Below are 20,547 nucleotides of genomic sequence, written 5' to 3'. Positions count from 1 at the left end.
AGAACTTTTTCTAATAGTTGAACTATGGTGGACTGTCTTGTAGTTGAATGTCAAAATTCAGAAGGAAAATGTACCAGCCTTTCGCAAACTGCTGGAAAGTGAAATATTAAAGAAAATTTAGCAGGCAAAAATTTCCCGCGAGGACGGCTTGCCAAACCCTACAAAGCCGACAGAATTGCCAAAACGAAGCCTTCCAGTGAGATATACAGGTATGAAAGTTGTCCTTGTTAACCTTCGCATTGAACTGAAAACTATGTTTACCTTTTCCATATTCAACACATATTTCATCCATTTATTCTATAATTGTTTATAAACCATTTTATTGGAAGCGAATAAATTAAAGCCCTACATAGTGATACACCACGTTTGGTGAATGGTCCTTTTTACAGTTGTGGGTTTGGAGGCCAAGCCTTTGAACAGGAGTGAGGCTAAGGGTGACCCTGTTGTGATAGAGACCTGTATGTAGTTAGCATGATGATAAAGTAATTTGCATTTGAAAAGCAGCAACATCTCTATCATAAAAGGTCACCCTAAGCCTCACTTCTGTTCAAAGGCTTGGCCACCAAGCCCACAACTGTAAAAAGGACTATTCTCAGTCGCTACCCTTGACTAAAGCCGATTATTTCGAGTTGTTAATGGATCACATTTTGTTCCTGGGCAACCGAGCTCGATATGCATTTGCCGTACTCGATTACCATTCCTGCTCGATGAGCAAACCACGTTTTATAATCGAGCTCGATAACTACAAGTCGAGCTCGATTACTAATCGAGTACGATTGCTAATCGAGCTCCATAACTTATCGAGCTCGATAACTTATCGAGCTCGATAACTTATCGAGCTCGATAACTTATCGAGCTCGATAACTAATCGAGCTCGATAACTAATGGAGCTCGAATTTTTGTCGAGCGCGGTTAGAGTAATAACGAGAAAGACTGGGAACGAGTCAAACACTGATTGAGGAGGACGATGGCGGGTAGTGGTGTCTTTGCAAGAACCTTGATCATTGGGTGAGTACTTCGTACGTTTTTAAGTTTCAGCGATAGAATTCAAAGGGAAGGTATAAAAGAAGTGGGAGCAAATATATTGGAAACTGAAGTTTTCTCAAAGCATGAAAACCCCGGGTCAGGTGTAGTCATTTCGGGTAAAGAAGGATACACTTTAATCTACACTTGATTAAAACTTCGCTCGAATGGGACTTAACACAGACAAGAACTTTAGTAATCCTTATTTTATTGTAAAACTTAAAAATTTGATGGTGAAGTACGCAGGGGAATACTTGTATCCCTTATTTTCACTTAAGTTCTTCACTTGATTTCGATAGAAGAAATTAAAGGTCTCATCTTTACGTTCACTATAAAATTATGTACACTTTTTTAAACTCAAATAAAGCAACCTATGGTTTATAGCGAGATTTTTTAAACCATTCCATCACCTTGCAACGCAATTCCTTTCCTTTTTACTTAAGTAGCCAAAAGTAGCAGCCTTTTAAAGCAAACTTGTGTCTCGAAAACCTCGACCTGGAGGTAACACTTCTGAGCACAGTGATATGGCTACTTAACTATGTTTTTCAAACTCTCATTCACAATAAGAGAAAAAATAATAAAATAACCCGGCTGAATATTTAGGCTTGCAGCTTAGAAAATTACTTAAGTGCTTGTAAATATGAGGATTTTTGTCTCTCACTGGATGTTCCTTTGGCCTTAGCTAGTGGAAAAATGTTGAGTTGTCTTACTATTAAATGTAACCTTGGTTACATCCAGCCCATCTACACTGACAACTAACAAGGGATTCTGAGGCATCCGAAATTTGATCTATAGGGCTTAAGAGGCTTTCTCTTTTATTTCCACTCAGTCAATTTCGCCTGAAACTCTTTCAACAGAAATATTATACTTAGGAAAGAACTAAATTAGATCTGGTTTGATTCGAAATAGTTTTCTGACTGCATTGGGGGCCATAATTATTTAGGGACTTTTGCAAGATCTTGAAAATTGAATTATAGGCATATTTGTAACATTGCTAAATATTTGATTTGCATAGTTCAGCTACAAAATTCATATCAGATTGCTTAAAAACCTTTCTAGTTTGCAAAGAAAGTTTGAATTACCCTCTCAATATAATTATTTGAAATGGCAAACTTAAGCATATTCTGGCCCCTATAAATCAGGCAAAATTATTTTTGACACAAAACTGACCGAGTGGAAATAAGGGAGACAACCTCTTAATCTTAAGTACTTTTTTTTTCTTTGGAAGAAATGGAGATGATCCTTTAGTCAATGTGTTAGCAGAAATCCTTACAGCCTTATTATTAAGATTCTGGACTCAATGAACATACGGCCTAATTATAACAGAGGCATGGTATAGTGGATCTTCACTGAACTGAATGAACACAACTTTATAGGGAATCACTATCTTAAAAAGCTAAGGCTATGATTAATCCTTTGACTCCTATGAGTGACTAGCATCTAACTTCTCCTTACAATGTCACCCCTGAATTACACATTCAGGTCACAAAAATGAAGGAAATGTCATCACCAACTAAACACACTCTAGATTGTTAAAACTAATTTTTGTTGTTAACACTTTGGAAATGTATTAAGACAGGTATTGAGAATATCCCCTCCTGATATTAGGGTTTAAAGGGTTAACAGTACACTTTCTGAATGAATGCAGTCATTGTTGTATTGTAGCCTTAACATGTTGTGTTCATTCAACTTTGGTATGACTTGTATCAACCCTCTACACTCTAGCATTAGTATGCACATTCTCCATACTGTTCTCTACACATTTCCTAAGGTGCTGACAAGGAGAGTTTGTTTATTTATCAAGAGCTTCTCCAGTTAATGATCATTTCCTCAAACCTTCATGGCCTTGTGTGTGATTGAAGGATGATATTGTATGGAGAAATTAGATCCAAGTCCCTTTAAAGGTTTAAGTAGGAGATTTTAAGTTATTGGGACAGTGGAACCTCGATTTAATGAACCTCTATACAACGAAGTTGTTGGTATAATGAACTGATACTTCAGTTCCAGCCTGGCTAAAGTTACAGTAATAGGAATGCTGTAGAACCTCTATAATTATAACGAACCCTCCATATAAGTAAGCAATTTCCCCAGTCCCTTGGCACTTCATTAAATCGAGCTTCCACTGTACATGTTATCTATTTCTATTTACTACTTGAAAGGAAAAGTTGAAGAAAAAAGTTGTGTTCCTTTACACATAACCAGTATTGTAAACAAGAAAAAACCCTAATATTGTAATAGAATATCATTTGCACTTGTATACTTATGGTTAGGTGAGGTACACATGAAATGAATTTAGTAGTAATTTGGGATCTGCCTTTGTCTTGGTATGATCAAGTTTACTGGTATTACTGATCATGAGGGATGTAGCACAATTTATTTTTAGTGTTTGGGATCTTCCCTCTTTCTCTTTCCCTTTCGATCCTTGTGAGATCTTTTTTCCTTTCTCTTTTTTTTAACCTGCCTGGCTCCATCTTTTGTTTCCATGTAACATAGAGGGAAAAGTGAGAGATTAGTTGAATGTTGTAATGTGCTCACTAGAATAAAGGCAAAAATGAGGGTTGTTCATGTTTACATACCATCAACTGATGATAAAAATAACAAGCTAAGGGGCTTGTTGGAGATATTTTGGGATGTACCCCCCAATCAAATTCACAACCATTATAATTTATTTTGTTCATTTACTGGAAGAAACAGGTGCCTCACTGTGCTTCACCATGGCACAAACACTGCACAGGCAAGTTTGATAAAGAAGAGTTTTGAATATAAATATGAAGTTGGTGGTGTTAACATTGGTCATGCTTATTCTATTTACTATTTTGTTTACCTTTCATTGTCTCTGAGAGTTCCTCTTCGTCTGAGGGGTAGTTTCCCTTGAATGACACCTGCAATGAAACAAAGGGAGAGGGTGATATGCCACTCATCCCATGAGTGGCATACCACCCTTGTGTAGGTGCTGCTGGGAAGTATTATCCAGAGAATTTAAATTATTCACTGGCCCATTTCTGAAAACTGTCATACAATTTGGACCCCTTAGGGTTGAGAAGGGGGGGAGGGGTGGGGTTGGAGGTGAGTTTATATAAAAATAATGGATTTAAGGGGGAACCATCTCCCTGAATGAAATGTTGGAAGGAGGGAGGTCACACTAAATATGTTAGTAATTGTATAGTTTTGTATTTAAATGAAAACTACATTTTCAAAAATAAACAAAAAGTTCATACATGACCGTTTCCATTCCAACAATTTCCAAAGTGTCTCAGTAATTGTAGAGGTTACATGATTTTACACTATTTCGACAAATCTAAATGTTCAAAAATAAACAAGAAGTATATATATGAGTGTTTCCATCCAAAAAATTTTCAAAGTAATTCTTATTAATTGTAGAATTTACATGATTTCATACTATTTAGATGCATCTACATGTTCAGAAACAAACAAAAAGTGTATAAACATGATTCTGCTTATGTAATTATATCTCCTCTACATTTGCATGACTTTTCATCCCAACACTTTTTAAAGTATCTTAGCAATTATAGATTTTACATGGATTTTATACCATTTAGATAACACTACATGTACTACATGCATTTGTCTTAATAATTCTTCTGCATTTATAATTATGACTGTTTCTATCACAACAGATTTCAAAACCAGGGTACTCTTATTAAGAGACATTTTATCGCGTTAGTCGTCTGCAATATCTCTTCGCTCATCTTTAGCATTGTCAAGCTCTTCCTTGTCACCATGCATCTGCGAGAGTCGCTTTTGTACTTCTCATCCATGCCATACTCTTCAGGATACATGAAGCAGTACGCTTAATCTCTGACTTCTAGCTTGAGTTTCATGGTAGTTCTACTCTCGTGGCATTACTAAAGTGGTGGCTTTGCAAGAGCTGTGTGAGGTATGTCGTATCTTGACTTGATCTCTGACTTCTTGATTGAGGTTTTTGGTAGTTCTGCTTTCTAGGCATAAGTGAAATGGTATCTTCACAAGAGCTGTGTCATGTATGCTGCATCTTTGCCAAACAGCTAGCAAAACACTCTCAACGTCTACACTCTTTTAGGGACATGGTGTCTTTGCAGACATCTTGAATATGCCTCCCTAACTTTCGCTTCTCTCTCCAAGTGTCTTCATCTTGTGTTGCATTTAACATCTTGAGCTCGACACACTGCATCTGCTCTGCTAGAAGTCAGCAAATTGTTCTCCTTGCTTCAGGGTAAGCCAATGTTACTAGAAAAGCAAGGGATCGTGAAGGCAACATGTGTGGTTGATAACCTCCAGCATATCAAGGTGATGCAGCTCGATAAGAAGAAAAGAGGAGAGCAGGCAAAGGATAACAAAAAAGAAACCACCACAAAAACACAGGAAAGACTCTTCCTGATTATTCTGGGAAAGATTGGTTTGAAGAATGTAAACAACTTTTTTCGCAAGAGAGGATAAAGTGCCTCAAGCACCATGGCCTTTGACTAATATATCAACAGCATTAAGAACTACACAGTGGATGTTTTGCAAGGTATTGACTTTTCCAACTGAATCCTGAAGGCTGTGGTTCAGTAATGCTGCAAACACCACTGAAAGAAAGAGATCTAACTTGTAGGCAATCCTTGCAAGACAGTGAAAACCCCAACTTAGCTAAAGTTAAGTAGAGCAAAGTGAAAGCCATGCAAGTGGTAACAATGAGAACGACAATGATTCCATCAACTCTGGAGAGGAAGATAACTCTACAAATGATGTCCTTCTTGCTTTTATCAATAACTAGAGAACAAGTTGAAAGGCCAACAGCAACACACCCAGGAAGTTTCAAAAGGAAGACCATAAGAAATTGAGTCATAAATCATTTCATTCTTAACACTTTTAATCATGGAAAACAGGGAAGAAATGTCATAATTAACAAACCTAGATGGCTTTTCGATTGAACATCTGTAGAATGAGCTATGACCATCATTATAATAACAAGAAATGAAAATAGTATAGTGCACTATAAAGTACATGGCCGGGGGGGAGTCATCAGAAAAAAGTATATATATATCTATAAATTTATTTTTAAGGAATGATCATGGCAAAGAATGACACTTATCATGAAGTATCCTGTTAAGGGTTATCATTAGCCACAAATTAAAAACATCAGGTTAGAGTTAAGGTTAGGGGACACTTCATAACAGTGATTTTGGGGTGAGGAGAAGAGTAAGGGAATACCTCACAATGCACAGTGCTTACTGTCTGGCTGAATTATAAAATAAAAGAATAATTTAAAAATAGATAGGAAGAGCCTGGTCAAAGTAGCTTCAGCTGGATGGGGGGGGGGGGGGGGAAGGGTTATGGAGGGAGAATAATTAAAGGATACCAGGTCGCATTGGACACAGCTAAGGAATAGCTGGTCAACAGTGGCCCTGGAGGGATCACGAAGGGGTATGATCTAAGGATACCAGGTCACAACCGGACACGGCTCACAGAGAGCTGGTCAACGGCAGCCCTGGGGAGATTACCAAGGGGTATGATCTAAGGATACCAGGTCGTAACCGGACGCGGCTCACGGAGAGCTGGTCAACGGCGGCCCTGGGGGGATTACGAAGGGGTATGATCTAAGGATACCAGGTCGCAACCGGACACGGCTCACGGAGAGCTGGTCAACGGCGGCCCTGGGGGGATTACCAAGGGATATGATCTAAGGATACCAGGTCGTAACCGGACACGGCTCACGGAGAGCTGGTCAACGGCGGCCCTGGGGGGATTACCAAGGGGTATGATCTAAGGATACCAGGTCGTAACCGGACACGGCTCACGGAGAGCTGGTCAACGGCGGCCCTGGGGGATTACCAAGGGGTATGATCTAAGGATACCAGGTCGCAACCGGACACGGCTCACGGAGAGCTGGTCAACGGCGGCCCTGGGGGGATTACCAAGGGATATGATCTAAGGATACCAGGTCGTAACCGGACACGGCTCACTGAGAGCTGGTCAACGGCAGCCCTGGGGGGGGTTACCAAGGGGTATAGTCTAAGGATACCAGGTCGCAACCGGACACGGCTCACGGAGAGCTGGTCAACGGCGGTCCTGGGGGGATTACGAAGGGTTATGATCTAAGGACACCAGGTCGCAACCGGACACGGCTCACGGAGAGCTGGTCAACGGCGGCCCTGGGGGGATTACCAAGGGGTATGATCTAAGGATACCAGGTCGCAACCGGACACGGCTCACGGAGAGCTGGTCAACGGCGGTCCTGGGGGGATTACGAAGGGTTATGATCTAAGGACACCAGGTCGCAACCGGACACGGCTCACGGAGAGCTGGTCAACGGCGGCCCTGGGGGGATTACCAAGGGGTATGATCTAAGGATACCAGGTCGCAACCGGACACGGCTCACGGAGAGCTGGTCAATGGCGGCCCTAGGGGGATTACGAAGGGGTATGATCTAAGGATACCAGGTCGTAACCGGACACGGCTCACGGAGAGCTGGTCAACGGCGGCCCTGGGGGGATTACCAAGGGGTATGATCTAAGGATACCAGGTCGCAACCGGACACGGCTCACGGAGAGCTGGTCAACGGCGGTCCTGGGGGGATTACGAAGGGTTATGATCTAAGGACACCAGGTCGCAACCGGACACGGCTCACGGAGAGCTGGTCAACGGCGGCCCTGGGGGGATTACCAAGGGGTATGATCTAAGGATACCAGGTCGTAACCGGACACGGCTCACGGAGAGCTGGTCAACGGCAGCCCTGGGGGGATTATGAAGGGGAATAATCTAGAAATGTCATGTCATAGGAGTCCTGGCTTACAAGTCACCTGGGGCATTTATGAAGGGAAATAATCTAAGGATACCAGATCGATGTTAATATGCTAATATAAGTGCAGTTCCAAATAAAAACAGAGTTCGATCATCATTTAATACAAACTTGACATTCTATCTGAAATTGAGAATGAAACCCCTATTTTCTAGTAAATGACTTTTGCACCTACCAGTGACAGCTCCGAGGTAGTCATCTCCTCAGTATTCTGAAAATTTGATAAAGAATTTAAAATTAGACCATTATGATGAAAGGTCACACTTAAAATAACTTATTATGCTACCCTAGCCCATGCTGTTCTTTGGTATTTAATGATTTTAGAGAATTAAGAGTTAATTCATTTTCAGAACTAAATGTGGATCGAATGGGAATGCGTTATTTCAAGACAATGAAAAAACTAAAGTGGGTTCTGATTGAAACATACCCTCTCTAAAAGGTCCAGGACTTCGTCCCCTTGTAGACAATCAGAGTGCCTCACCACTTCCCTTCTTCTCTGTAGCGTGAAGTGGAGTGGTACTTCAACGAGCGAACCAATCCAGTCATAGACTTCCTATTTATTGTTTTCATATCATCAAAAAAGAAAACATACATCACTTACTATCACCAACATCATCATGACTTTGTATCATGTAGTATATATTACATTATATTCTTACCTGGAAAAAGGCATTCTTTTCAAAGGCCCTGGAAAACTTTTTTCCATTGCCAATACGGATGAAAATGGTTGTTCCACCACCATTAGTTGGTGGTGCTGTCATCCTCGCCCTGCGTAGAGCCCTTATTTTCTATAAAGACAAACATTATTATGACGGATATTATTATGACAGATAAGGCATATCACAGTGTACACAATTATAAAATAAACATACATGGGTAGGTATATTTAAATGGAAAATCACTGTATACACTTGACACAACTTTAGATTATGAATTAGTTGAGTTAAATAATCAGAGTACACTTCATTCTTAATTTGTTCAAACCTCTTGTGGACCTAAACTTAAGATTAGAGAGAATGCTGGACATGGTGCACACAATTATTATAAAACAAACATGCCTGCATAGGTATATTGAAATGGAAAATCACTGTATACTCTTTACATACCATGACATTAGATTATTAATTAGTGTAGATGACTTATGGGAGTACATTTCATTCTTAATTTTTCCAAACCTTACATGTATCAGAACTTAAGATCAGAGAGAAAGCAGATGATAACTTACAGAGGTTTTATTCTGACTGTTTACAGTTATTGTATTGTTGGAGCAGGTTCCTTGAGAGCTGCTAGCAGTGTTAGTGTTACTGCTAGGACTGGACTGTATTGCCTGTTTTAAAAATTGAAGTGTTCTAATGGGTATGTTAGGGAGTAAAATTAAAATAGCACTATTTGGTAAGTGTTTCCTTTGTGACGACTGATGTGAGTACATTTCATTCTTCATTTTTCCAAACCTTACATGTACTTAAACTTAAGAGTAAAGAGAAAGCAGATGATAACTTACAGAGGTTTTATCTTGATTTTTGACAATATTGTTAGAGCTGGTTCCCTGGGAGCTGCTGGCAGTGTAGGTGTTACTGCTGGGGCTGGACTGTATTGCCTGTTTTAAAAGTTAAAGTATTCTAGTGGGTATGTTAGGGAGTAAAATTAAAATAGCACAATTTGGTAAGTGTTTCCTTTGAGATCACTGATGTGAGTACATTTCATTCTTCCTTTTTCCAACGCTTACATATACTTAAACTTAAGAGTAGAGAGAAAGCAGATGATAACTTACAGAGGTTTTATCTTGATTGTTGACAATATTGTTAGAGCTGGTTCCCTGGGAGCTACTGGTAGTGTTGGTGTTACTGCTGGGGCTGGACTGTAATGCCTGTTTAAAAAAATAAATTGTTCTGAGGGGTATAATAGGTGTTACAATTAAGTCCTTTGAGATAACTAATGGGAGTACATTTCTGATTGTTTACAGTATTGTTGGAGCTGGTTCCCTGGGAGCTGCTAGCAGTGTTGGTGTTATTACTGGGGCTGGACTGTAATGCCTGTTTTTACATTTAAAGTTTTCTAATGGATATAACAGGGAGTAAAATTAAAATAATGTGATTTTGTAAGTGTATTCTTTTGAATTGAATTCAAAACTGGGGGGGTCTTGTGTACCTGGTACTGTAGCTCTTGACTTTTTCTTTGTTTCCGCCAGTCATCCAACTTTTTCCTGTTGAGAGAAGAACCTGTACATGTCAGTACCTTTCATTCTCATGTTTTAGATTTTATAATCTTTTTAATTTTGAATACATAAATAGCTGAAAGTTTGCATTCCATACCATTCATCCCTCATTGCAGAACATAGAGCCTGTGCTCTGCCAATGGAATCTTGAAGGCCCACACGATCCAAGTTTGCTTCTTGTAAGGTACAAGGTACAAAACATGTTAGTGTTAAAAAGATTAGTAGATTGAAGCTATTCTTGTTGTAGGGATGATTATTAAAGACCTTGCAGAGATTCCTTCAGAGGAAATTTTGTGTTTGTTGAACATGGAAGTTAGAAAAAAATATGTTTTTGGGACATGTACATGTCCCTTTTTGTTTGTTGGGTTTTTTTGCAGGGGGGGGTATCATAAACAATCTATGGATAATCAGAGTACTGGTGAAGCAAAGAGAAGAGCTTGCAAATTATTCTACCCCAGTCACTACCTTAATGACAAATGATACACTTTTAAAAATGAAAGGTGTCATTCACATTACCACAAAATAGATTTCGAATTTCAAAATTATCATGCTTACCCTCAAAGATTTCCACGCACTGTGGCATGTTTCTGCTATGGCAAGGGGCCAGAACAAATACCACAATGCCAGGGCTTTGTGAAATACCATATTTTACTCTGACTGCAATGAAAAGTACAATCACTCTTGTGCTAATAATAACATCCACAAAATCACCCTAATATTCATGTTAATATCAAAAATAACAACAGTCATGATAACTATGATAATTATAATTATTACTTTAATGCTAGAAAAAAAAAAGCTGATTAAAATTAATACTTAGGTGTATTTGCTTTTGCATTCCTAACCAAAGATTAGGTTTAGCTACCTTTCTGGGCTTCATGGCTGCTGTCCTTTGCAATCCAGAAGTAAATATCTGGGCTGTTTGCCACAGTGTGGAGTATGCTTGAAAAAGTAAATACAGAGAAGGTTAATAAATATCAAATACACTTGAGTTAAACAAAATGTGGAGACAGATTAGGCAGAGAAAAATCAATAAAAAAATAAAAGCAAATGCTGAGTGAACTAACCTAACCAGTCTTCTCTTGCTAACAAGAGGACAGCTGAAGGGCAAAAGCACAGCCACCATTATGCGACCATCCTCTGATCCTTGCCATGTGAACTAAGATAAAAAGAAACAGTACAGTAAGATATGTTCATGAACATGACTGTACTATTTGAATTGTTCACAGCTATTTTCCCACAGTTGGTGGTCAAAAGAAAAAACCGGTTCTATTTGACAGACTTGTTTGTAGCTCCTGGTTTTTTTTTTAAACCTGCAAATTAGTTTCTTTTTCCCTGCCGATCAAAGGGTAGGATATGAGTGATGATCTCATCCTATGTGGGCTTTTTCTACATACTGCTAAACAAGCTAATTACCTCTTCAAAAGAGTGGATAAGAAATGAAATGGCTGTGCTTTGCCCTCTTTCCTCTAAAAGATTAAAGCATTGCAGCACCTCATTGGTCCTGCTATGAACAGCTTCACCTATAAGAAATGGGGAATTATGAGGAGAGTTTCCATGATGTTCACTTAATAAAGGATATTTTATATACCAGGATAAAAAATTGTAAAAAAAAAATTATTAAAATGTTTAAATCAAATGTTTTCGGCTGTTTGCCATCTGATGATGCCATCTGATGATGGCAAACAGCTGAAAACGTTTGGTTTAAACATTTTAATAATTTTTCCATAATCTTTTAGCCTTGTATATATAATATCCATGAGGAGAGTGATTGTAGTAAATGTGTATGAATGTATTCAGTTGGATTAGACATTGTGTGTACCTGTGCTTTTGGTGCTCAGTTTGTTGTTTAATGCACTATCTGAGGTAAACTCATTGCAAATATACCTGTTATCACTCCTGATATCGAATGATCATCAGTGACATAGCCATCTAGAGAGACAAAATAATATAATTAATACAGGTATACTTGTTCATTGATAAAGAATAATGTAGATGATAGTTTATATACTTATTAAACTAAATGATTGGGGCATTATGCTTGCAAGGATGTGATCTCCCAAAGTACAGACACACAGATGCATTGGCTTTGTTAAAAATGGTTCTTGTAATCTTTCTCTGAGCAGATGCATGGGAAAAAAGGAAGTTAGCATGGTACAGGCATTAATGGAAATTGATTTCCATTTATTTCAGTAAGACATCAAGGTGAGCTTACAGAGTCTAGCCTCTTCTGAGTAAACTATCACTTCTGCAAAAAAAAAAATAAAGAAATAAATAAAAGATAGGAAGTACTTTGATGTAAAAGATGATAATCCCACAAATCATTACTTCCTTTACCTCAGTGTAGGATAATACAGACTAATCACCAATTTTCATATGTAGTTATCCCTATGTAAGTCCATTATTTATGAGTCCATTGAAGCACTTAATACCATATTTGTCTATATCCTTTCTTGAGTGATGTGTGACTCAGATTGGTAGGGTTTTTTCCAATAAATTTATATATGTCTAACTGGAACTGGAACTGGAACGAATACCTGTATCTGTGGGTAACTACATAACATAATGCTTCAGAAGTCTATAGTTTTAACTTACTTGAACATCCTTTTACTCACCATTAGTGTCATCTTCTGAGTCAGATGATACGATGGATGGTCCCATATTGTGGCCTAACAGAGGAAAAGGTGCAGACATCAAGATCAGGTCTATGGCAGAATTGTGAAAGGTCTTTAAATTAACTAAAGGTTACTTTTCACTTTCAGAGGTGTTGTTCAGGAAAATACTTGTATTCAGAGTAGTTTCACATAAATCCTTGCAAGCTGTACATCAGAAGAAAGCTTAATAACAGCTTCTTCTGAAAGTGTTACGAGCCTGCAAGGGGCGAAGTGATTAAGTGTTCTCCTATTGAATTTATTGGGTATCTTTATTAAGATCAATTGAAACTGTAATTGCACCAACTCACCGCCTTGGTTTGAATCGGACTCATCTGACAAGTCTGAGATCTCATCTGTTGAGTAACATTAGACTTAAATTGTAATCATCCTATACACACCCATATACACATTTAGAACACCAATGCAGAAAGCGAATAAAAAAAATAAGACAAACGTGCAGTTATACCTGATGTCAGTCCTCTTGCACTGGCAGTTGCCATTGCTGTGAGATATCGTCGCGTAGAAGCTATGATGTCAAAAGCAATTTAGATTACACTTAAAATTCAGAATTAAATTAGAACTTGTCATACTTCTTCGATTTTCATCTAGGCACTTTCAATTGGCAGGATGAGATGTACCCACTGAAAATAACATAACTAGTCAGTAAATTGAATTACAAAGGGAAAGACAAACTCCAAGCTGTTGGTAGTATAAGCAGATACCTTTCAACTCAGACTTGTAATTACTGATATTTTCAAATTTTTGTGAAGGATCTGAAAAGCTTAATTAATTTCAAATATTGACAAAACTTTTTTCCAGTTACCTCCATCAACTGGCAAAGGCATCAGATCCAGTGGAGTGGATGTGGAGGGTTGTGCAAGTGGCAGTGTAGATACAAGGCTGCTTGAAGATGGGGACAGTAAAGTGGCCTGTGATGATGTAGATGTTAAGGCGGCAGTGGATAGATATGTGGATGGTAAAGTGACTGTGGATGATGGAGATGTTGAAGTAGCTGTAGATGTTGGTGGTAAAGTGACTGCAGATGGTGGAGATGTTGAAGTAGCTGTAGATGTTGGTGGTAAATTGACTGTTGATGAAGAAGATGTAGAAGTGGCTGTAGATGTTGGTGGTACAAGGGTTGGAGATGCTGAAGGTGTTGAAGAGGCTCCAGATGTGGGTGGTAAACTGACTGTGGACAATGAAGATGTGGAAGTGGATGCTGTTGATGAAGTGGAAGATGACAGAGCTGTGGTGAGAGAACAGGTTATGCATGCACATGTGGTGATCAAATGTCTATAATCTATAAATTTTTTATAAATTTGACTGGAAATGGGCTTTTAGAAGACTGTTGCAAGTGTTTGTGGAAACAATTATGACATAAAGGCCATCAACCTTTGAATTGTTTCATGTTAAGGTATGCATTTTGATAAAGCCAGCCTCTGCTACTCTATTAATATTTGGAAAATTGCAGTAGTCATGCACATCACTATTCCTAGGGTGATGAGGTAACAAATGACCAATTTCTTCTGAAAGTTCTGTGTAGTACTGGAGGTTTGTTATTTTCCTATTAATTTGTGCTAGAAGTTGCAAGGCTGCAGGGAAAGACACCTTACTTAGATATTATGTAAATAAAGTATTGAGCAATAAATATAAGTTCATAGAAAGCTAAATTGAATTAAAATTATGACAGAAAGATTGCCCAAGACATAATTATGCTCCATTTGACGATAACAACTTAAACACATTGTGCAGATGTAAGGTTTGGTTGACATAAGTAACATTTCAAATATACACAGACCTTGACTTGGTAAAAATATAAAGATCTTTTTCTTTCTACTTCCACCAAAGTGGTTCATGAGCTGCACGCCACTTTGAAGGCCAGTTGCCACTGTCCTCATTGCATGCCCTCTCGCATACGATGTTATTATTTCCAAGCTAGTGTAATAAAGTAATGACAGAAAGGTGATTGTAGTTACCCACACTAATTTTTCTGTTGAATTGAATTTAACTCTGGGTTTATTTCTGCAAGGTACATACATTAATTTCGCATGCACTGTGACATTTGTTTTAGTGGTATTTGCTTTAGATTGTAGCAATAAGAGAAAGATTGCACAGTATGTCACATGAAAAAGAGTATTGTAAGTTTAAATAATTCAATGTGCACTGGTACAAGGAAGATTATCATCTAAGATGTTCTTAATAAAATTGGCCAACATTTCATTTCATTTTTTTATCACGTCACAAATGATTGCAAACTGGCAAGTTGTTCGAAGTGTTGCCTTGTAACCAATTTTAAATGCAATAAATCCTCTCACTTGGCGAGAAATTCTCAATGTTATTAGTAATTGCAAGACATCTAAAGGAATATATATTACAGCAACCTTAGTTTTCTTTCATTCACGTTTACATCCAATCTCGCCTCTTTTCGGCATTTCGCTTATTTTATTACGGTACTTCTCATTCTTTTCCCTGGAACCATTTTTCTAGCCTACGATACAGATTATGTAGGGAGCAGCACTTACCTGCTAAGGTCTTTTCCTGTAAGGGGAGGAAATGCTCTCACCAGTAATTCTCCGATTTGGGAAGAGCTGTCGTTCTTTGTAAATGATAAATCAGAAATCCGCTTGGCGGTAGTGAGCCTGCCCAGCTCAGTCTTGTTTGGCACGCTTCTGTGCCGTTTATCCAGAAAGACAACAGTTCTTTGGAAAGCGCGCTTACTGCGGTTCATCTCGTAGAGTTGAAGGCTTAATCTAAAAGACTTAAGTGCTTGCTACACTAATCGATGTCCTTCGATGACGCGAAACCACGCCGAAAATGAAACTGACCGACGTGTATATGATTTATGTCTTAATTAAAGGCTTTTGTTTCACGGCACACCCATGTCACCTAGGCCTGTCGCTACGGGACACTTACATTGATAGTTAAACAATTTTGGGATCGTTTTCCGCAAATGCACCAAACGCAATTTTTTAATCGTCCAATTGTTCTTTAATTACATCAAACGGGCAAGTGACCCTTTTCTAGGAAGTGGTGTGCACACATAGACACCCGTACACGCAGAATGGAAACTTTATTGTTTGAACAGGAACTTGAGACCATGCATGGGTAACTGTCACTTCGCGGATCGATTGCTACCAGATCAGTATCAATTGTTATTGATGAATACGTGTCAAATTGTCCAGGGAATACACATTTCCCATTGAGGTCCACAAGGTGATATATATCGTTTACTTATCAGTTAATCTTGGTAATTTCAACAAATTAAAAGCAGATCTCGCTTGGACTAGATCACTCCGCTGCCTTATTCATTGCCAGATTCGCTATGTCTCATGAGCATTTTGAGTTTACTTCTCCTCCCCGCGCGCTATTTAACTGTTCTGTATGGTAAGTCTTTTTTTGTTTTCTTATTATTGCGATGATTTTTATCTGTCAGCAACTGCTTGTTTTCGCTGTCACGCATCGACAGATAGATCTTCAGTGCATTCGTTAAGAAATTTCAATGTTATAGGAGATAGGTTAAGAAATAACTCTCTAATTTTTAGGTCTCTGTTTTCTAAACTTGAGATATTCGTCGAAATGTTTTGCGCAAATTTAAAGAGCCTAGTATGGAGTCGCAATTGTGGTGGGTGTATCTTTGGTTCACTAAAATTGCGGCCGGAAAATAGTGCAAAAAGTCTGAATTTAAATTTGGCTATCTAGCCCTCTGATTATCTCAACTGAACCCAAAAAAATGTACAAAAGAACTTTTTATAACAGATAAGTCTATACTTTTCAACAACGTGGAGCTGTATGTCAAGCAACCACCATAACTCTGAACTTCAAAATGCGCTGGTTTTCAAACCAAGCTCGGTGTCGAGTTGAACATTTCAAAACAGATAAGAAATTAGACCCCCTTATGCCTGACGAGAATAAAAATTTTCGTGGCTCTTTATTTTTGGATTTCCGGTTTGAAGTCGCACTTAAAAATCAGCATTAAAGCAAACAATACCACGCAGCTTCTTTGAGAAAAAAATTGCGAATTCAAAATACAAAGGCTAAACATGACATTTAAGGAGAACAACCGACAGCATTCAGGGCATTCAGAGGGCAGAAGTTCTTTTTAACTGCGGAACTATATTCGCATTTTCTGGGAAAAAGAGATCATGAGCGAAATTGTAATAATCTTCAGGCAAAAGGACGGGATGTTTAAATATCAAGGCAATGAAAATCATTAATGCAAACTTGCTTACTTCTGTGATCGAGCTGAAATGGTTTATACTTCACCAGTTGTCTTTCTAAGATGAGAGAAATGTTGCTCCCTCAACAGGAATTTGACCAATTAGACGAAATGATAGCAATGTGTCTAGGAACAGAAGTAAACTATGAAGCCTTAAAACATTAAGATTTATGTTCTGCGTTTGTTGTAACTCTGAGTAAGGAATCATTACTCCATGATTAAATTCCACTTTCCTTCGACAACTTTTCGAACTGAATTCCTTGCTAGCAGGGGTATTTTTGAAGGGAATTACTTGACTTGTCAACACTAGTTTTGCAATAGTGTGTACTAAACTCTCTTTATTGTCTGTTAATTTGAAGCCTATCGACAATGGTTAAACCTGTGACTCTGGCATGTGGGCATACAGGCTGTCGACACTGCCTTGCGACTCTCATGGGCATTGAGACTTTCCCAAAATGCCCACTTTGTAAAGCACCGATAGGAACAGGTACCCTTCACGTCAATATCGCACTCGACGACATCCTGGGAAATTTTGATGTCAAGTGCAATAAGAGCGGCTGTCTATGGACAGGAAAATTTCACGAGCACGAGCAGCACTTACAAACATGTGGAAAGTTTCCGATGCCGTGTGCCAATGATGGGTGTGGAGAGATGGTGGCAAGGGAGAGGATGGCAGCACACACTGCGCAGTGTGCAAAGCACAAGCTCCCTTGCCAGGAATGCGGTAGAAAAATAACAAGGGAATCCTTCGAGGAGCATACCGCTTCCCTTTGCTCTAATAAGAGAGTACTATGCCCTCTAAGCTGCGGAACAAGCCTTCCACGGTAAGATATTATCTGTTTAATTAAGAAATCAATAGTAAAATGACTATTTAAGGCCAATAAAATATCCAAAAGTTGCACTAGCCAGCCAGCTCCCCCTAATTTTGATTCTTTTGCAGACTCCACTTAACACTGCATTTAAGCGAGTGCCCAGAAAGAGCGGTTCGCTGTGCGGTGACTGGCTGCACTGCTATAATAAAACAGAAGAACATGTCACAGCACTCGAAAAATGCAGCCACAACCCACAGTGTTCTGCAGGAAGGAGAGGTCCAGCGTCTGCGGGGCCTGATGCATTTCCATGTGAGATGCTTGAATTTTAAAAATAATGAGAAAAGATATCATATTAACATGAACTGAACATTCGGTTTCATTTCAGAGAGCCAAACCAAAATGGATTTTGGAAGAAAGAGGAGTGTTCTCCTTCCGCTGGAAGGGAGAGAAATGGAGTGACGTCAAGGGACCGCACCTATTCAGCACTGACTACAGGTGCTGGAATGGGAACCGGTGGAGGGCGCATCTGCGATTTGCGGGACTCTCCTTGGAGCTGGTGTCCGCATTTACGGCAGTGGTAGTAGGAACGAGGTGAGGGACTCATCTTTATCATAAAGGATAGATTCTCACTCTTGAATCTGGAACGCTGTGCAGAGGATAAATGATCGTTGCTGATAAGCCAAAGTACTTGCATATAGGTGACGTATTTTACGACAACTATCAATATCGTTAATTTTCCATATAGGAGTGAGGAAATCTAAAACCATGTCTCCGAACCTGAAAACTGTCAAAAATAAAATAAACCTTATCATGATTCTCCACAGTAATGACTTTATGCTTCATGTCAACAGAATAGTACTGATGCCTGATTCCCGCGAGGAGAAGGTTTTCCCTTTCTCAGCGAGGGAGATAAGAGAGGGGGGAGTAGCAGCAAATATCCCGCTCTGTGAACTGGATCACGTGGACCGAGAAGACGTTATGATTGTCAAGTTTGTCTTGACATATTATCTTTTAAAAGAAGACAAGTAGATTTCCATTTATTAACTAGGAGAGTTAACAAGGTCGCAAATGATAACGCAAAAAATGGAAGTCGTTTATGCACTAGAACAAAAAGGATCGTAGGCGATGTGATAAGCATAGAACAAACTAACAATGAAATTTAAGAAATAACTTTGAATGGAAAAAAGTTTAAGTGCTTCTTCATGGAGATCTTCCGCTATTTTCGCTGTATGTAATACCTCTCTTAGCTCTTATCTGTAACATTACTAATTGGAAAAGATCACTTGACACAGTTGTTTTGATGTCAAAACTTTGTTGTTTTTTAGGGTTAGTAACAAGTGACGAATTTAGAAAATAGAGAGTCTGGAAGCTAAATAACTTGAGTTTTCCAGTCAGCCACCAGTTTAGTTAAGTTGTGTACATTTGGAAAAATGCCTGTGGGAAACAGAAGTACACTTGAAGAAAAATGTTCTCGATAATGACGTTATGGAAGGAAAGATGGCTACGAGGACAAATGTAGAGAGTGGTGCTCTGATAGTAAATCTTTTTTAGGCGATATAAAAAAAGGTTAGGTTTTTTAGTCAAATTGTTTTTTTTTTTTCAAGATAAATGGGAAACAGAATTGTCAATTTACCTCTGTTCAGTATGAGTAAGCTAGATTTGTTCGTTTGCTGCACTGTGTTTCACGTGATAATAAATAATTTGATAAATTCATTTTTCCTTGTTCTCTGACTACCCTGGTCCCATTGTCGCAAACGCTGTAACCGGTTTGGTAACAGAATGAAAGGCATCCCACACCGAATAAAAGCCGACACGTAGCCTCGCACCACCCCAGTCTGACACGAATTTGAATTTGTTAAAAAACAAAATAAAACAATATATATAACTAACTGCAGACAGTACCGTTTCGGCCTTCTGGGCCTCATCAGTGCAGTGCTGATGCTAGGGTGGGGGAGAAACGATATGGCTATAATAAAAAAAAAAAGCGAAAAAATAAAAACCTTGCCTTGCATAACATGAATTAAAAGTAGTTTTTTTCTCAAAGGAGACTACTGGGCAGCACAAAGGAAGACTTATTGTTGTGATTTCTCCTTTATTTCTTCCGAAGCGTGTCGTCTCTAGCATTGGACAGAATATAAGTACACATTCGGTAGTCTCAGTTTACTTTCCCATATTAGTGTATCAGAGTTGAAAAATCCTGTAAACGGATGTTACAAAAGAACGCCTTAATCTATTGCGCGTTATTGTATTTTGAGGGCCGTAGGATAAATGATAATTGCAGTGAATCGATAAACAATGACTTTGTTTCTTTACAAATCTTTTTTAATTAGGAAAGAAGGTCGGTGAGATCAACCGATTTGAACAAATAAGTTCTCTTCCGTCAGATATACGGGCCGCGAATTTTTTACAGTAGCCAGTTTGCCAGTCAGGTTTGTCAGTTAAGTCGTTCCGTATCCATGCTGATATTACAAGAAATGCCTTAATTTACTGAGCGTTGTTGTTGTTTGGGAGCCGTGAGGGTATCGTCAATTGTTGTGACTCAAGAAACAAACACTTTTTTTCTTCACAACTTGTCGTTAATTAAGAAAAAAAAATGATCGGTGAGTTCAACAGATTTGATCGTGTAAATTTTCTACCTTTAGAAATACAAAAAGCTAGCTTTGGTAGTTTTCATGGTAGCCAGTTTGTCAGTCACGTCAGTCAGTTAAGACGTTTCCTACCCCTATCAATAGGGTATGTTTTCCCTTTAGGTATGTTCGAAGTCAGGTCTGTTTCTTTCGTCAACTAGTAAATTTACCAGCGTTTAAATAATAACGTTTTTATTACGGGCGTCCATTTTTGATAGG

General features: G+C 38.7%; 3 protein-coding genes and 1 long non-coding RNA gene across 21 annotated transcripts; 1 reads left to right on the top strand and 3 right to left on the bottom strand.

Moving 5' to 3' along the window:
• Positions 1 to 629: 629 nt before the first annotated feature.
• On the top strand, positions 630 to 19,414 carry LOC148723094 (TNF receptor-associated factor 5-like). 18 transcript variants are annotated; one of them, XM_088733961.1, is made up of 7 exons: positions 938 to 1,008; positions 10,136 to 10,203; positions 12,146 to 12,224; positions 17,249 to 17,713; positions 17,830 to 18,010; positions 18,087 to 18,292; positions 18,553 to 19,414. In XM_088733961.1, the coding sequence occupies exons 4-7, from the start codon at positions 17,259 to 17,261 to the stop codon at positions 18,728 to 18,730; spliced, it is 1,020 nt and encodes a 339-aa protein (XP_088590087.1). In that variant the 5' UTR covers positions 938 to 1,008; positions 10,136 to 10,203; positions 12,146 to 12,224; positions 17,249 to 17,258; the 3' UTR covers positions 18,731 to 19,414. The 18 variants fall into 18 exon arrangements, 7 of the variants coding, with proteins under 7 accessions (XP_088590087.1, XP_088590088.1, XP_088590084.1 ...); XM_088733962.1 differs by having other exon boundaries at positions 963 to 1,008; positions 10,136 to 10,210; XM_088733958.1 differs by lacking the exon at positions 938 to 1,008 and adding an exon at positions 9,958 to 10,031.
• LOC148723097 (uncharacterized) lies at positions 1,574 to 9,245 on the bottom strand. Its single transcript, XM_088733963.1, has 6 exons — positions 9,030 to 9,245; positions 8,464 to 8,592; positions 8,232 to 8,357; positions 7,980 to 8,015; positions 3,848 to 3,905; positions 1,574 to 3,494 (listed from the first exon to the last, which is right to left on the bottom strand). The coding sequence occupies exons 1-6, from the start codon at positions 9,243 to 9,245 to the stop codon at positions 3,403 to 3,405; spliced, it is 657 nt and encodes a 218-aa protein (XP_088590089.1). The 3' UTR covers positions 1,574 to 3,402.
• On the bottom strand, positions 10,987 to 12,680 carry LOC148723096 (uncharacterized). The gene is made up of 5 exons (XM_088734398.1): positions 12,635 to 12,680; positions 12,235 to 12,267; positions 11,907 to 11,951; positions 11,436 to 11,542; positions 10,987 to 11,178 (listed from the first exon to the last, which is right to left on the bottom strand). Exons 1-5 carry the CDS (start codon positions 12,678 to 12,680, stop codon positions 10,987 to 10,989), a joined length of 423 nt encoding a protein of 140 aa, XP_088590524.1.
• LOC148723095 (uncharacterized) lies at positions 12,809 to 13,632 on the bottom strand. The gene is made up of 3 exons (XR_015991926.1): positions 13,497 to 13,632; positions 13,140 to 13,199; positions 12,809 to 13,026 (listed from the first exon to the last, which is right to left on the bottom strand). It is a non-coding gene; the product is annotated as an uncharacterized LOC148723095 (long non-coding RNA).
• Positions 19,415 to 20,547: the final 1,133 nt, after the last annotated feature.

The sequence above is a fragment of the Stylophora pistillata genome, chromosome 9 (assembly GCF_964205215.1).
Source record: "Stylophora pistillata chromosome 9, jaStyPist1.2, whole genome shotgun sequence".
NCBI lineage: Eukaryota > Metazoa > Cnidaria > Anthozoa > Scleractinia > Pocilloporidae > Stylophora > Stylophora pistillata.
This window is presented reverse-complemented; position numbering and strand designations above follow the sequence as displayed.

Coding starts and splice junctions, on each gene's coding strand:
- LOC148723096 (XM_088734398.1), bottom strand. CDS start 12,680: ATGGGACCATCCATCGTATCATCTGACTCAGAAGATGACACTAATG. Junction 11,952..12,234: donor CTCAGAAGAGGCTAGACTCT/GTAAGCTCACCT, acceptor TTGTCTCTCTAG/ATGGCTATGTCACTGATGAT. Junction 11,543..11,906: donor GATATCAGGAGTGATAACAG/GTATATTTGCAA, acceptor CATTTCTTATAG/GTGAAGCTGTTCATAGCAGG.
- LOC148723094 (XM_088733955.1), top strand. CDS start 13,872: ATGAAGATGTGGAAGTGGATGCTGTTGATGAAGTGGAAGATGACAGAG. Junction 17,714..17,829: donor TGCGGAACAAGCCTTCCACG/GTAAGATATTAT, acceptor ATTCTTTTGCAG/ACTCCACTTAACACTGCATT. Junction 18,293..18,552: donor GCAGTGGTAGTAGGAACGAG/GTGAGGGACTCA, acceptor TCATGTCAACAG/AATAGTACTGATGCCTGATT.
- LOC148723097 (XM_088733963.1), bottom strand. CDS start 9,245: ATGAAGAATGAAATGTACTCACATCAGTCGTCACAAAGGAAACACTTA. Junction 8,016..8,231: donor TCCTGGACCTTTTAGAGAGG/GTATGTTTCAAT, acceptor TCAAATTTTCAG/AATACTGAGGAGATGACTAC. Junction 3,495..3,847: donor ACTCTCAGAGACAATGAAAG/GTAAACAAAATA, acceptor TGGAAACAAAAG/ATGGAGCCAGGCAGGTTAAA.